The 17,741-nt window shown below is 40.3% G+C and overlaps 1 protein-coding gene and 2 pseudogenes across 3 annotated transcripts in view; 2 read left to right on the top strand and 1 right to left on the bottom strand.

The window, feature by feature from the left end:
* Window positions 1-17,741, top strand: part of BRWD3 (bromodomain and WD repeat domain containing 3) — a 250,993-nt gene that overhangs the window by 149,016 nt on the left and 84,236 nt on the right. For all 3 annotated transcript variants that reach the window (XM_047076281.1, XM_047076280.1, XM_047076279.1), the window contains exons 18-20: window positions 13,020-13,187; window positions 15,407-15,590; window positions 17,352-17,445. In XM_047076281.1, coding sequence (XP_046932237.1) covers window positions 13,020-13,187; window positions 15,407-15,590; window positions 17,352-17,445 — 446 coding nt within the window. The remainder of the gene's footprint in view (window positions 1-13,019; window positions 13,188-15,406; window positions 15,591-17,351; window positions 17,446-17,741) is intronic.
* On the top strand, window positions 10,271-11,205 carry LOC124509560 (calponin-2-like; annotated as a pseudogene).
* Window positions 14,013-14,113, bottom strand: LOC124509767 (uncharacterized; annotated as a pseudogene).

Genomic DNA, 17,741 nt, shown 5'->3' with positions numbered 1-17,741 from the left:
TGGTCAGAGAAACTTTATCTCCTGACCCTGATTGTTGGCCAGGAGAAGCCTCATCTCCTTGCCCCGCAGTTTGGCTGACTATGCGACTGGCAGCCAAAAGCCCTGTCAGTCTCACAAGGTGCTGGGAGTAGTAACTCTTAGCCAGGCTTGACCCTATCTCTGAGAGTTGACCCATCTTCTCTGATTTCTCCTACCCCTCCATTTCCCTCCTGCAGGAACTTGGGGTTATGGACTGTGATCAAGCAAGACTCCCCTGATTATAGAAGTATGCACTAATTTTATTTTAGCCTATCAGTCATTTACATATCGATACTCGGCCATTGAGGGGAGGTTAAAAGGGCCAAAGTCAAGGTCTGTTCCCCTGCCTTGTTTAGCAGTACCCACATAAATATGTTCCAGCCATGTGTATATCCATTTTCGACATACACTGGACTAAGTTTAGCAAAATGTCTCCCAGTAAAAGCACTTCATATGTCATCCATCCATCCCTCATATGTCATAGGCATCCATTCCTCTACTAAACAGGAACAACACAAGTGTGGAGCATTTGGAGGCCAGCAGTGAGGACATCACCACCATTTTCCTAGCCTTTGGATCACAGGAGGGTAGTTTTAATCTTATAGGAGTGTACTTTTAAAATCCATTCATTTTAACCTTATCCATCCTGACCACACATAAAGTTCCTTTCCAAAGATTTCCCTTCATGAACTTTCTGCAACTTTCCTTTGCATTTAGATTTTGTCCCAAGCCATTTCTCTCCAAATAACCAGTCTCATTTAGGACAAAATTACTTTTTTTTTTTTCACCTTCAACAAAAATGTATTTCCACTTCTTACACCTTCCTTCACATCTACTTTTCTACATATGGTTCCTTTTCTTATTTCCATCAGTTTTAACTACATTTAACAGAATTTAAACTCTTAGAATCCTTAGTCTCCAGTGAAAACTAAGTCGCAACCAATTGTGACCTGTTACACCAGAATTCTTTACATGGCAAATTTATGAATTAATTAATCACAAAGCATGTTTTCCAAGAGACCCAAATATCCTTGGTTTCTCTACAATAAGTCAAAAGAACAAACCTATGTTTAGTAAGCAATGCTTTAGCATTCCATCTGATTTGGAAAAGGCCTAAATGTCCAACACATTTAATCTAGTTTATGATCCAAGCAAAACTATAAATTTAAACTTTCAGGTTATCAAAGACCCTGAAAGCTATATGAACAATTACCCATAAAACCTTAAGACAGACTTAACTACTATTTTAAGTCATCTTTTTGCTGACAAATTGCATCAGAGATAACATGAGCTTATTTGACCTTCAGAAAACCTAGGTAGAAAAAGTTTTATATATTTAATGTTGATAACCATAAAGACATGTCTGTCTTAAACCAACAAACTTGTGTGATAACCCTAAAGACATGTCTATCTTAAACCAACAAAATACCAAGTGTGTTCTATCTGTATCCATTTAAAAGTTAATTTGGGGGATTCTGGGAAGATGGCGGCGTAGGAGGACGCTGGGCTCACCGCGCGTCCTGCTGATCACTTAGATTCCACCTACACCTGCCTAAATAACCCAGAAAACCGCCAGAGGATTAGCAGAACAGAGTCACCGGACCCAAGTGCAGACGAGAGGCCCACGGAAGAGGGTAGGAAGGGCGGCGAGGCGGTGCGCGCTCCACGGACTGGCGGGAGGCAGCCGGGGCGGAGGGGCGGCTCGCCAGCCAAGCAGAGCCCCCGAGTCCGGCTTGCAAAAGCGGAGGGGCCTGACGGACTGTGTTCCGACAGCAAGCGCGACTTAGCCTCTGGGAGGTCATAAGTTAACAGCTCTGCTCCGATAGCGGGAAGGCTGGAAGACAAAGGGAGGGTGAGCTGCGGAGCCCCCGGACGACAGAGCTCAGTTTGGCGGGGAACAAAGGCGCTCGCCAGCGCCATCTCCCCCGCCCATCCCCCAGCCAAAATCCCAAAGGGAACCGGTTCCGGCCAGGGAAATTGCTTGCTCCGCGCGAACACCCAACTCTGTGCTTCTGCGGAGCCAAACCTCCGGCAGCGGATCTGACTCCCTCCGGCTGCCACAGGGCCCCTCCTGAAGTGGATCACCTAAGGAGAAGCGAGCTAAGCCTGCCCCCCCTGCCGCCGTGCACCTTGCCTTCCCACCCCAGCTAATACGCCAGATCCCCAGCATCACAAGCCTGGCAGTGTGCAAGTAGCCCAGACGGGCCACGCCACCCCACAGTGAATCCCGCCCCTAGGAGAGGGGAAGAGAAGGCACACACCAGTCTGACTGTGGCCCCAGCTGTGGGCTGGGGGCAGACATCAGGTCGGACTGCGGCCCCGCCCACCAACTCCAGTTATACACCACAGCACAGGGGAAGTGCCCTGCAGGCCCTCACCACACCAGGGACTATCCAAAATGACCAAGCGGAAGAATTCCCCTCAGAAGAATCTCCAGGAAATAACAACAGCTAATGAGCTGATCAAAAAGGATTTAAATAATATAACAGAAAGTGAATTGAGAATAATAGTCATAAAATTAATCGCTGGGCTGGAAAACAGCATACAGGACAGCAGAGAATCTCTTGCTACAGAGATCAAGGGACTAAGGAACAGTCACGAGGAGCTGAAAAACGCTTTAAAGGAAATGCAAAACAAAATGCAAACCACCACGGCTCGGATGGAAGAGGCAGAGGAGAGAATAGGTGAACTAGAAGATAAAGTTATGGAAAAAGAGGAAGCTGAGAAAAAGAGAGATAAAAAAATCCAGGAGTATGAGGGGAAAATTAGAGAACTAAGTGATACACTAAAAAGAAATAATATACGCATAATTGGTATCCCAGAGGAGGAAGAGAGAGGGAAAGGTGCTGAAGGGGTACTTGAAGAAATTATAGCTGAGAACTTCCCTGAACTGGGGAAGGAAAAAGGCATTGAAATCCAAGAGGCACAGAGAACTCCCTTCAGACGTAACTTGAATCGATCTTCTGCACGACATATCATAGTGAAACTGGCAAAATACAAGGATAAAGAGAAAATTCTGAAAGCAGCAAGGGGTAAACGTGCCCTCACATATAAAGGGAGACCTATAAGACTCGTGACTGATCTCTCTTTTGAAACTTGGCAGGCCAGAAAGAATTGGCACGAGATTTTCAGGGTGCTAGACAGCAAAAATATGCAGCCGAGAATCCTTTATCCAGCAAGTCTGTCATTTAGAATAGGAGGAGAGATAAAGGTCTTCCCAAACAAACAAAAACTGAAGGAATTTGTCACCACTAAACCAGCCCTACAAGAGATCCTAAGGGGGACCCTGTGAGACAAAGTACCAGACACATCACTACAAGCATAAAACATACAGACATCACAATGACTCTAAACCCGTATCTTTCTATAATCACACTGAATGTAAATGGATTAAATGCGCCAACCAAAAGACATAGGGTATCAGAATGGATAAAAAAACAAGACCCATCTATTTGCTGTCTACAAGAGACTCATTTTAGACCTGAGGACACCTTTAGATTCAGAGTGAGGGGATGGAGAACTATTTATCATGCTACTGGAAGCCAGAAGAAAGCTGGAGTAGCCATACTTCTATCAGACAAACTAGACTTTAAATTAAAGGCTGTAACAAGAGATGAAGAAGGACATTATATAATAGTTACAGGGTCTATCCATCAGGAAAAGCTAACAATTATAAATGTCTATGCGCCGAATACCGGAGCCCCCAAATATATAAAACAATTACTCATAAACAGAAACAACCTTATTGATAAGACTGTGGTAATTGCTGGGGACTTTAACACCCCACTTACAGAAATGGATAGATCATCTAGACACACGGTCAATAAAGAAACAAGGGCCCTGAATGAGACACTGGATCAGATGGACTTGACAGATATATTTAGACCTCTGCATCCCAAAGCAACAGAATATACTTTCTTCTCGAGTGCACATGGAACATTCTCCAAGATAGATCATATACTGGGTCACAAAACAGCCCTTCATAAGTTTACAAGAATTGAAATTATACCATGCATACTTTCAGACCACAATGCTATGAAGCTTGAAATCAACCACAGGAAAAAGTCTGGAAAACCTCCAAAAGCATGGAGGTTAAAGAACACCCTACTAACGAATGAGTGGGTCAACCAGGCAATTAGACAAGAAATCAAAAAATATATGGAAACAAACGAAAATGAAAAGACAACAATCCAAACGCTTTGGGACGCAGCGAAGGCAGTCCTGAGAGGAAAATACATTGCAATCCAGGCCTATCTCAAGAAACAAGAAAAATCCCAAATACAAAATCTAACAGCACACCTAAAGGAAATAGAAGCAGAACAGCAAAGGCAGCCTAAACCCAGCAGAAGAAGAGAAATAATAAAGATCAGAGCAGAAATAAACAATATAGAATCTAAAAAAACTGTAGAGCAGATCAACAAAACCAAGAGTTGGTTTTTTGAAAAAATAAACAAAATTGACAAACCTCTAGCCAGGCTTCTCAAAAAGAAAAGGGAGATGACCCAAATAGATAAAATCATGAATGAAAATGGAATTATTACAACCAATCCCTCAGAGATACAAACAATTATCAGGGAATACTATGAAAAATTATATGCCAACAAATTGGACAACCTGGAAGAAATGGACAAATTCCTGAACACCCACACTCTTCCAAAACTCAATCAGGAGGAAATAGAAAGCTTGAACAGACCCATAACCAGCGAAGAAATTGAATCGGTTATCAAAAATCTCCCAACAAATAAGAGTCCAGGACCAGATGGCTTCCCAGGGGAGTTCTACCAGACTTTTAAAGCAGAGATAATACCTATCCTTCTCAAGCTATTCCAAGAAATAGAAAGGGAAGGAAAACTTCCAGACTCATTCTATGAAGCCAGTATTACTTTGATTCCTAAACCAGACAGAGACCCAGTAAAAAAAGAGAACTACAGGCCAATATCCCTGATGAATATGGATGCCAAAATTCTCAATAAGATACTAGCAAATCGAATTCAACAGCATATAAAAAGAATTATTCACCATGATCAAGTGGGATTCATTCCTGGGATGCAGGGCTGGTTCAACATTCGCAAATCAATCAACGTGATACATCACATTAACAAAAAAAAAGAGAAGAACCATATGATGCTGTCAATCGATGCAGAAAAGGCCTTTGACAAAATCCAGCACCCTTTCTTAATAAAAACCCTTGAGAAAGTCGGGATAGAAGGAACATACTTAAAGATCATAAAAGCCATTTATGAAAAGCCCACAGCTAACATCATCCTCAACGGGGAAAAACTGAGAGCTTTTTCCCTGAGATCAGGAACACGACAGGGATGCCCACTCTCACCGTTGTTGTTTAACATAGTGCTGGAAGTGCTAGCATCAGCAATCGGACAACAAAAGGAAATCAAAGGCATCCAAATTGGCAAAGATGAAGTCAAGCTTTCGCTTTTTGCAGATGACATGATATTATACATGGAAAATCCGATAGACTCCACCAAAAGTCTGCTAGAACTGATACATGAATTCAGCAAAGTTGCAGGATACAAAATCAATGTACAGAAATCAGTTGCATTCTTATACACTAACAATGAAGCAACAGAAAGACAAATAAAGAAAATGATCCCATTCACAATTGCACCAAGAAGCATAAAATACCTAGGAATAAATCTAACCAAAGATGTAAAGGATCTGTATGCTGAAAAGTATAGAAAGCTTATGAAGGTAATTGAAGAAGATTTAAAGAAATGGAAAGACATTCCCTGCTCATGGATTGGAAAAATAAATATTGTCAAAATGTCAATACTACCCAAAGCTATCTACACATTCAATGCAATACCAATCAAAATTGCACCAGCATTCTTCTCAAAACTAGAACAAGCAATCCTAAAATTCATATGGAACCACAAAAGGCCCCGAATAGCCAAAGGAATTTTGAAGAAGAAGACCAAAGCAGGAGGCATCACAATCCCAGACTTTAGCCTCTAGTACAAAGCTGTCATCATCAAGACAGCATGGTAGTGGCACAAAAACAGACACACAGACCAATGGAATAGAATAGAAACCCCAGAACTAGACCCACAAACGTATGGCCAGCTCATCTTTGACAAAGCAGGAAAGAACATCCAATGGAAAAAAGACAGCCTCTTTAACAAATGGTGCTGGGAGAACTGGACAGCAACATGCAGAAGGTTGAAACTAGACCACTTTCTCACACCATTTACAAAAATAAACTCAAAATGGATAAAGGACCTAAATGTGAGACAGGAAACCATCAAAACCTTAGAGGAGAAAGCAGGAAAAGACCTCTCTGACCTCAGCCGTAGCAATCTCTTACTCGACACATCCCCAAAGGCAAGGGAATTAAAAGCAAAAGTGAATTACTGGGACCTTATGAAGATAAAAAGCTTCTGCACAGCAAAGGAAACAACCAACAAAACTAAAAGGCAACCAACGGAATGGGAAAAGATATTTGCAAATGACATATCAGACAAAGGGCTAGTATCCAAAATCTATAAAGAGCTCACCAAACTCCACACCCGAAAAACAAATAACCCAGTGAAGAAATGGGCAGAAAACATGAATAGACACTTCTCTAAAGAAGACATCCAGATGGCCAACAGGCACATGAAAAGATGTTCAGCGTCGCTCCTTATCAGGGAAATACAAATCAAAACCACACTCAGGTATCACCTCACGCCAGTCAGAGTGGCCAAAATGAACAAATCAGGAGACTATAGATGCTGGCGAGGATGTGGAGAAACGGGAACCCTCTAGCACTGTTGGTGGGAATGCAAATTGGTGCAGCCGCTCTGGAAAGCAGTGTGGAGGTTCCTCAGAAAATTAAAAATAGACCTACCCTATGACCCAGCAATAGCACTGCTAGGAATGTACCCAAGGGATACAGGAGTACTGATGCATAGGGGCACTTGTACCCCAATGTTCATAGCAGCACTCTCAACAATAGCCAAATTATGGAAAGAGCCTAAATGTCCATCAACTGATGAATGGATAAAGTAATTGTGGTTTATATACACAATGGAATACTACGTGGCAATGAGAAAAAATGAAATATGGCCTTTTGTAGCAACGTGGATGGAACTGGAGAGTGTGATGCTAAGTGAAATAAGCCATACAGAGAAAGACAGATACCATATGGTTTCACTCTTATGTGGATCCTGAGAAACTTAATAGGAACCCATGGGGGAGGGGAAGGAAAAAAAAAAAAAAAAAAAGGACGTTAGAGTGGGAGAGAGCCAAAGCATAAGAGACTGTTAAAAACTGAGAACAAACTGAGGGTTGATGGGGGGTGGGAGGGAGGGGCGGGTGGGTGATGGGTATTGAGGAGGGCACCTTTTGGGATGAGCACTGGGTGTTGTATGGAAACCAATTTGTCAATAAACTTCATATATAAAAAAAATAAAAAAAATAAAAAAAAATAAATAAAACCTGAAAAAAAAAAAAACAAAACAAAACAAAATAAAAGTTAATTTGTTCCCCATTGTCAATTTTTAACCGGGGCACCAGTGGGGAAATCTGAAGTCGGTGGTCCAAGTGGGTTGCTCTTCGCTCTTTAACATGAGGGTGGGAGGAGGAGCCAGTGGTGCCTGAGGTACTGAGGGTGGTATAGGAACCAGTTTGTAAGCAGTAGCCAAGGTGATGCAGAAACAGGAGGAGGGAGGGGAAGGCTGAAGAGGTGAGGTTCAGACAAGAATCCTAGAGGTAGAGAAAAGCCCAGAGGGCAGAGAAGGAGGTCTGTTGGTCTTAAAGTCTGTCAGCTTGGACAGATGAGCAGATGCAGATTTTTTTTTTCATCAGCAAGTGGAAATAGGCAGTTTGTGTTGGGCCAGAGAAGGTAGGGAAGTTCCCCAAAACAAAAGGAGTTTCAGCAGCTGCTAGGGAATATTCATTCCTCAAAGTCCCTGTCCTGAGGTAGACTAACCAGAGACAGTTGGTTCTAATTATCATCTGGATCTTGTGGGAGCCTGCCAAATGTCTTCTCTCCCATCCCCCCATGGACATCAGGGGCAGGAGCGGGGTGGTGAGCCCAGAAGGCATTCAAGTAAGTCATGCTTCCACTCCCTAAGAGAGATTTGAAAATGAAAGGTCCAAAAATGGGACCTGGGAGGTGAGCCATGCCAGAGTGTCAGAAATGGAAGCAAGTAGAGAGCCAGCCACCTTCCACTGTAGTTGGGAAACCTGTTAGTAGGACCCCTTGGAAGTCACCCAGATCACTCCTAGGAGGATATCTGAGGAATCAGTCCTGGGCCTTTCTACTCCTTTCCCAAAGAGAGACGCTGGCCAAAACAGAAAGAGGAGAATTTCACTGGATGCCTAATCGGGCATTCAGGGATCAGGTTCTGCCAACAGCCTTTAGGCATCCACCAAAGAGTAGCCTTGGTCAGGACACTTCAATTGGTGTTTGGCCTCCCCTGAGTCCCATGCATCTGGGAAATTCTTCTCAAAAGGAAATTGGGGCTCCACCACACTGATGTTCCCAACTACATTGGGGGATCAGCTGAGAGGAGACCCAAGGAGCCTTTCACCCGAGACTTGAAAAATGGCAGCCATGCTATTCACTCTTAACTGGCTGATGGGTGCCCATTATTTGGTTTTCGAGTTTTCTTTAGAATAGAAAGAAAAGAGGGGGTGCTGGCTGCTCTTTACTTATGGATAGAAGATGTTGATATCCCAGGATGAGCCCCCAAAGAAATGTTGCAGGACTTTTTACCACATTACCCAGGATTTGTTGTTTCACCACTTCGAAGAATGAAGAGGTGGACTCAAAATGAGCAGCAGGAAATTCGAGTATAGGATTAGAAAGTAAGAATAGTAGGAAAGCTCTCTTTATAGAGAGGGGACATTTGAAAGTGAATGCCCCACATTTTTCATTTCTGACTGATTAGTTTTTAACTTTTTTGTCTCTGTGGTAAAGGCCTCCCTGAAGTCTTCCATTCTTTTCACAAGCCCAGCGAGTATCCTCATGATTATTGTTTTAAATTCTCCATGAGGCATATTACTTATATCTGTTTTGTTTAGATCTCTGGCCATGACCTTATCTTGTTTCATTTGTGATGAATTTCTCCATCTTGGCATTTTGCCTAAGTCTCTGTCTTCTTCTGTGTGCTACAAAAGCCTGTTATGTTTCCTGCTCCTGAGAGCAAATAGTGTCCAGGGCCTGGCATTTCAGGCCAGGAGTGTCTCTGGTGTGTGCTGGGTACACTCAGCTGTTGTGTTTTGGCCGCTGTATCCTTAAGGCCAATCAATCTTCAGAGGTTCTCCTTTCCTGCAGTGGACAGTGTTTGGACCTTGGCCAGAATGTATCGAGTTTTAACTATGTGTGCCTTGTTCTTGTTAAATGAGACCTGATGCAACTTAACACTAGATCTGAAGCCCTGCAGAACTCCATGGTTGGGAGTCATGGTGTGTGTGGGGATTTCTGCTGATCTTCTGGGGAAGGGGCCTGCCCTGCTGGAACTGTGGCCAACTTTATCTAGAAGGTCAGTACTGGCAGAGTGAAGGGGTATGGGACCTGGTGTAAACAGGTCAGGCAGCCAGTGTTAGTGCTTTGCTTTTTACTGAAGGTAGCTCTGTGTTTATGTGAGGGGTGGGAGAGGGAAATGGCACCACCCATCTCTTTTGTCCCAGGAGAGGGGTCTCTGCTTGCTGTTCTCAGGGAAACACTCTGAGAAGAGTGAATAATCTCTCCCACTGTTTCCCTGGTGTTTTTCAGTTGCCCTTTTCACTCTCTCTGCCCCAGGGTTGTTTGCCTGCCATCTCTTCGGAGTAGGGCAGTGCCCTCAGAGCTCTATTCCATCCAAGTCCACCAACCTTTTAAACTCCAGTCTTCAAGTCCCACTGGTTGCAAAAACTAATAAAAATCAGTCCCTCTTGTTTTCCCAGCCAATGGCTTTGGGGAAGTGTTCTCCTTATGTGTTCCTGTGTGGTCATCTCTCTCTTGCCATTCTCTGTCACCAGGGCTACCTCACCTCCACAGCACCCGTGTTCTGTTTCTCCCCCAAACCATGTCTCTACACTTCCTGTCTTCCTCAATGTGCCTCTTCTCTCCCTCTAGTTCTGGAGTTTGTTCTCTCAGTCCTCAAGTTTATTTCTTGGGTATTCAAAATGATTTGATAGTTATCTAGTTGAGTTCAAGGGACAAGGTGAGCCTAGGGTCCTCCTACTGCACCACCATCTTGTAGCTGTCTATATTAAGTTGATGGTCATATAAGATTCAACCCATTCTTGGTCCTGCTGTGCCACAGCCATGAGCTCCACACATTTCAACAAGGGCCCTTGTACAGGCTTTCAACTGGGGTCAAGAACCGGCTCCTGTCCCAATATGACCTTCAGAAGGGCATGGAGCTCTGCAGCTGGATCCAGGGACTCACAGGCCTCTCTGTTGGGCCCAACTTTCAGAAGGGTCTGAAAGACGGAAATTATTGTGTGTATATTAGTGAATAAGCTGCAGCCAGGCTTAGTCCCTAAGATCAGCCACTCCATGCAGAACTGGCACCGACTAGAAAACCTCTCCACCTTCCTCAAGGCCATGGTCAACTACAGCATGAACCCCATGGGACCTGTTTGAGACAAACAACCTGTTTGAGAGTGGGAGCATGACATGGGTGCAGGTGTCTCTTCTCATCCTGGTTGGGAAGGCCAGGGGCTGCAGAGTGGCATGGACATTCGTGTTAAATACTCAGAGAAGCAGGAGTGCAATTTCAATGACACCACCATGAAGGCGGGCCAGTGCATCATTGGGCTCCTTGATGGACACCAACAAATGTGCCAGCCAGTCAGGCATGATAGCTTATGGCACAAGAAGTCATCTGTATGACCCCAAGAACCATATCCTGCTACCTGTGGACCACTCAACCATCAGCCTCCTGATAGGCACGAACAAGTATGCCAGCCAGATGGGCATAACAGCTCCTGGGACCCATTGGCACATGTACAATACCAAGTTGGGGTATCCATGTCCTTGCAGATGGACTAAACACAAGGCACCAACCAGAGTGGCCTGATCTTTGGCTTTGGCTGGCAGATACATGACCCCAAGTACTGCCCACAAGGTCCAGTGACAGATGGAGCTTCAGTGGCTGCAGGTGACTGCCCAGGCCTAGGGGAGGTCCCAGAATACACCCCCTACCACTGAGGAGGTAGAATACTGAGGCACCTGTGCAGGGTGTCTCTCCACATCACCCTGACTGGATATGTGTTTTCTCTGTTGTCTTTTTTTTCTGTTGTCTGAGTGCTGCCAGCTAAGGGTCTGTGGGGAAGGGAGGTGAAGGCATATGCAGATGTGTGTGGTATAGGAGTGCCTTCAAGGGCACATCGTGGCAGCAAACTTCCCAACAGGCTTTGGGCTGAGCTGTTGAGGGGGCTTGGGGGAAGAAACCCGGGCAGAGAGGAGACTGGCCCCAAATGATTTCTGGTTGCCTCTCCCTCTCTTCTCCTTTCTCTGCCAACCAGTTTGTGGTTTCTGTACCCACAGAAGTTTCAGACAGTTTTAATTAAAGAAAGACTTTTTTTTTTTTTTTGCAGGGGAGGTTTCTGAGAGATTGTGGAGTGGGATGCCAGGAAGGAAGTAGGTCCCCTGGGAAAGGGCCAGGTGACAGTCCCAAAATATTATAGGTCTTGTGAGGACCTGGATTTCTCTGGCACTCTCAGACTGCCCCCTGTGTCTCCCCACAGGGCCTAGTGGAGAAACTGAGGCCCAGACAGGACAACAGGTTGCCCTTCTCTGCAACCTGAGTTCCCTCCTCACCATGGCTGCTATATCTGATTTTCTCTCAAACCACATCTTCCTACCTTCTCTGATGTGGCCTATAGTATATTGATAAGTACAGAAATACTTTACCTGTACTCTGCCTTTAGTTAGTTGTGGAGTTTGTTCTGCTAGTTTTCAGATTGATTTCTAGGGTATTTAGGATGAATTGGTTGTTATCTAGTTTTATTCATGGGAGGAGGCAAGCCTAGTGTCCTCCTACTCCAGCCATCTTCCCTTCAATAACATATCTCATTTATATATTTCTCTTGCATATTCTGCTCTCTACACCCCATCTCACATACCATAATGCCTTAGTTTGTTATTTGTAGGTTTTCTTCCAGGTGTGAGGTGTAGGTATTGATTTATAAATGGAATTTTATTTCTTTACTAGGGATTTAAGACTTGAATTGTCCTTAATAGAGTGAAATGTTGCATATATTTTTATGTACTCTCATAAAGATTTGTAGAGTAATGAAATAATGTTACACATTTGCTAATATTTACTTTTATAATGTCATATGTGTTAAGGGTGAGAAGCATGAATATTAAATGGGAGAAAACACTCAAAACATTTGAATAAAAAAATCTATAGTTCATCACACTTCATTTCCTATAGGACCTGATAACTTAGCTACTCTTTTGGATACCTTTTATTGGATACTAGAGGACAAGATGAAAAACATGTGTAAGATGTATTTAAGAAAAAGAATATAGTAGTAAATAAAGTTTTATTCACATGTAATCAATGGATTTCAGTGTGTCAGTAGAAAGAATTTCTGTACTTATCAATATACTGAGGTGTTTTCAAAACAGACAATATTTGAAAGACCATTATTTTGATTTATTTCAGAAAGGAAATTCTCATGAAAGATGCAAAACATTTCATGTATTTATGGTTGAACTTAATTTAAACCTTACTCAGATCTCTACTCTGGACTTTTTGCTTGGAATATTCAATCAAGAATGTACATTTGAAAATTCATAATTTAATGATTATTCTTTAAGATGATAAGACCCTCATAGTAATGGCTAATTTGGGGGCATTTGTTAAATCATACACACAAGCTGATGTATCAAACAATTTAAAAGTTCCTTAAAAATACTATTTGGTATGTTTTATTTTCATTTTAATATTGTTTTTTAATTATTTGCCTGGAAATTTTATAGATTAAGGTTTGTTTCACCGTATTTAGGGTATATTAAAATGTAAGTAATCTTTTGGCTTCATATCTTTGGTCTCAATAAGGTGATGGTGAAGTGGTAGAACAAGTAATTGGGCAACAAACCAATGACCAAGATGAGAGCATTCTTGATGGAATAATCAGGGAGCTACAGAGAGAACAAGATCTGAGACTAATTAATGAAGGAGATATTCCACATATTCCAATTAATAGATCATATTCTGCTAATGGTGGTAAGTATGTATATATTTATATAATGAAGGTACTTTATTTTACTTGTACTAAGTCTGTGTAAGGAACATTTGAGATTTTTAAATAAAAACATTTTTATTAACTTACAGTTGTGATATTAAATACATCAAAGTTCCATAATATCATTGCCATTTGTTGCTAAATGTCTTAGCATCTCTTACAAGATACAGGTAGTATATTTTAATATACTGTATTCTCTTAACTCATTAATGTATTTTCAGTCTTTACTTTTGTTCCATTAAGGGAAGTAAGGTACTGCAATAAGTGTACAGCCTTTTTGTAAAAGGGGAACCAACTTATAGTTTTCAAAATTAAAACCACTGTGAATTTAAAAATTACTAACAAAAAATTTACCCTCCTTTGTTGAAAAGAAAGCAACATTATCCCCTTCCTCTCTTGAATTTACAGAAATACACTGGAAGATAAGCCCTATTCTTAGGGAATACAGATACTTTTTTTTTTTTTTTTTGAGAGAGAGAGAGAGGGAGAGACAGTGTGTGTGCACATTCAAGTAGGTGAGGGACAAAGGACGAGGGAGAGAGAATCTCCAGCAGGCTCCGTGCCCACTGCAGAGCCCCATGTGGGGCTGATCTCACAACTCTGAGATCATGACCTGAGCCAAAATCAAGAGTCGGACACTTAACTGATTGAGGCACCCAGGCGCCCCCAGGTGAAACTTCTGAATTGAATTTCACAACAGTTTGATATAAATTACTAGCAGTATTCTAATTTATTGTATCTTTTCCTTCACTTTATGAATCTGAATTTTATATAAATCTTAGCTTCTGTCAGGTGTACTTTTTTTTTTAACTGTGGAATTCTTCGTGAATTTGCATGTCATCCTTGTTCAGGGGCCATGCTAATCTTCTCTGTATCATTCCAGATTTAGTGTCCTGTGCGGCCAAAGTGAGCAGTGTCAATTTTAGTTTTATCAAGAACTATTAGTTGTACTTTAAAATGTAGTCTTTTTATGGGATTTTGGCAGATGTATTTCTTTTTACGTTTATGTAATTGTGGTTCTTTCAGGTATGGCTTTTGGAGTCCAAGAAATGAATAAAGTGATTTAAAGTTGAATGATTCACAGTATATTTTACTCATTTCCTGAGTCTTAAGTATCCCATAAAATTAAAATAAAACCATTCTTTGTTTACCTAAGGAGCACCTGACTCAGATGAGCTTTCCTTGACCTGGAACAAGATAAGATGTGGACTGATAATCCTATATATCTAGGCCCTTTCTTTCTAAGACATAAAACTTTCTTAGAACCCTGATATAGAGATGCCTTAATGAAATCAGTGTTCAGCTCTACCCTCAATAGATTTCTGTGGATAGATTTGAAATGCCATTAGTCAAAGTGGACCCACTGACTTCTATTTCCAATGTTTATTTCAATTTTTTTTATCTTTCCTGGTGATTCTTTTAACAGTTGAATGAATCATTCAATTTCCATTTTTATTATATTTGCAAATACAACAAAAATAAAAAAAACAGGGATATATCTAGGGGCTTGAAAAGTTTCATTACTTTATTTTTCCTTTCTTTAACTGCATTATCAATTTTGAAAATGAAATTTTGATAGTTAAAAAATACTTAGCAGGGGGCGCTTGGGTGGTTCGGTTGGTTGAACATCCACTTCTTGATTTCAGCTCATGTCATGATCCAATGGTTTGTGGCATCAAACCCCACATCAGGCTCTGTGTTGACACTGAAGAGGAGCCTGCTTGGGATTCTCTCTCCCCCTCTCTCTCTGTCCACCCCCGCTCAAAATAAATAAATTAAAAAAATATACTTTTTCTCTTATTATTTTTGAAAGCCTATTGAAGCTTTATACATAAACCTTTTAATAGGCTAAATGTAGGATTTAGGTTAAAAGTTGCTTTCTGAACTAGTAATAATAAACATTTGTGAATCTACCAAATCATGTTAAATATACTTTTAGTATTTCTTGAGCATTTGGTAGACAACAGATGTGAATGTACTTTGAAAACATTTAAGAGTGATAGAAACTTTAAACATTTATTGAGTGCTTTGCTTTATTCATCACACTATAAAAAAACCATAAAGGTGGTATAGAAAATTTAGAGCAAATAGATAGCAGCATTGTTGAAAAGTACTATCTTAGACTCATCTATTTTAGAGTACCAATGTCAAAAAATTTGGTGCCTTTGTTCAGAAAGTGATACCTTTCTTTTTGTTTTAGCTCTGAGAAGTCCAAATATGGACGTATCTTCTTCCCCAAATATTGGGCTTCGACGTAGTGGTCAAATTGAAGGTGTCCGACAAATGCATAACAATGCTCCTCGGAGTCAGATGGCCACTGAACGAGATCTCATGGCATGGAGCAGAAGAGTGGTGGTCAATGAACTAAATACTGGAGTTAGTAGGTGAGTTAATAAGGTAACATTCATAAGAAAATTGAGAGCTTTATAGTTTAGTTAATAAATTTTAATAACTAAGGTAGTTTTTAATCAAACTGAGTTTTATATTAGTTTTTTCTACATTGTTCCAGTTACTTCATTCCATAACAACTATTTAATGATCATCTTCAGTTTGTTTGGCTTTGTGCTAAATGGTTTGGGAAATACTGAAAAATGAAAAGCATAGTTTGTCTTCTATGAGTTCATAGTCTCGTTTAGAAGATAAGAATACAAATACTACTAAGTAAGAACATGAGACCATATGTGATTAAGTATGTCTGTGATATATAGGCCCCAAATTCAACAGTAGTTCTGAGGAAAGGGCCATCAATTTAATATTGGAATAGTTTGGGAGTGCCATATAAGTATGTTGTAGACCCCAGTGCTTAGGGTATATTTAGAAATGCCACTTAAGTAGACTTCCTTGCATGAAAGGATTTCATTAGGATGAATTTCAAATTTAGAATACCTATCCTTATTTGTAAATCCTAACATTTGTTTTAATATCAGCTCCAGGTAATCCACATAGACTGGGAATAGATTTAGAAAAGAAAAAAGAACATTTGACAGAGAATATACAAAATTTCTTAATCATGCTATCTCTTTTACCAGGCCTTTTGCCAGCTAAGCCAACAAGTAGCAAACATAATTTAGTTTCACCTTTTCTTTCTACAGCAGTAATAAGAAAAAGGGAGACATAGGTAATTTATGAACCCTTGGCAGTAGAACAATTTGAAATAATTCTTTTCTCAAAACATTAAAGTGTAATTGAAAGTCAGGAGCTCAAATAGATACTTGTATGCCATGTTCATTGCTACATTATTCACAATAGGGAACAGTAGAAATAATTCAAGTGTCTGTACTCAGATGAATAGAGAAACAAAATGTGATATATATATATATATATATATATATATATATATATACACACAGTGGAATATTGCTCAGTCATAAAAAGGAATGAAGTTCTGATACCTGTGACAACATGGATAAATATTGAAAATATGCTAAGTGAAATACCAGACACAAAAGGACAAATACCATATGATTCCACTTATGAAATATCTAGGTTAGACAAATTCATACAGATGTAAAGTTGATTAGAAGTTAACAAGGGCTGGTACAAGGACAAATAGAGTTACTGCTTAATGGTTACAAAGTTTTGAGTGGTGAAAAAGTTTTGGAAATAGGGTGATGATTGTTATACAACATTGTAAATGTCATTAACACCATTGAATTGTATACCTAAAAATGATTAAAGTGGCAAATTTTATATTTAAAGGGTACTTTTGTTATCTTTTTTTCTCTGTTACAGCAACACTTTATTTTTTTGATGGGTGTTATTAAACTTACTTTGGTAACCATTTTGAAATATATAAGTATATCAAAACATCTTGTTGTATATCTTAAACTAATACAATGTTATATTTCAAATGCATTTCTTTTTTTAAGTTTTTAATTAAATTCCAGTTAGCTAACATATACTGTAATATTAGTTTCAGTAGAACTTTGTGATTCATTGCTTACGTATAACAGCCAGTGCTCATCACAAGTGCCCTCCTTAATACCCATCACTCATCACCCCCCCACCTCCCCTCCAGCAACCCTCAGTTTGTTCTCTATAGTTAAGAGTCTGATTTATGGTTTGCCTGTCTCTTTTTTTGTTAGTCTTTTACACTTTTGGTTTGATTTTTGGTGATTTTCTGTCACTTTGACCTTTGTTATTAGGGTTCAGGAAGAATGTCGAACTGCAAAAGGTGACATAGAAATCAGTCTTTATACAGTTGAAAAGAAGAAAAAACCATCTTATACTACCCAAAGGGTAAGTTTAGTTTTACAGTACTTTGGGGTACACTATTTTCAAATATTTGCAGATACTGGATTTTTCAAAGGTAAGAGTTATGTATTAGGGGGCTATTTTGCTAGTTGACTACATATAGGTAACCTATTTTTTAACCTGAAATTGAAATATATAGTTCTGATTAATAAAATTGAAATTATACAAAGTTAGGACTGTGCCCCCAAATTTAGGACATGTTGTCATTGTAGATATAGGACATTTGTATTAAAATGCCATTTTCATATGGTTAGAGTAAAAGCTTAAAATTGTTGGCTGAT

The sequence above is a fragment of the Lynx rufus genome, unplaced genomic scaffold (assembly GCF_022079265.1).
Source record: "Lynx rufus isolate CCGP_SWC_20201006 ecotype Redwood Valley unplaced genomic scaffold, mLynRuf1.p SCAF_14, whole genome shotgun sequence".
NCBI lineage: Eukaryota > Metazoa > Chordata > Mammalia > Carnivora > Felidae > Lynx > Lynx rufus.
Note: the sequence above shows the minus strand (reverse complement) of the source record. Positions and strands in the feature narration are given on the sequence as shown.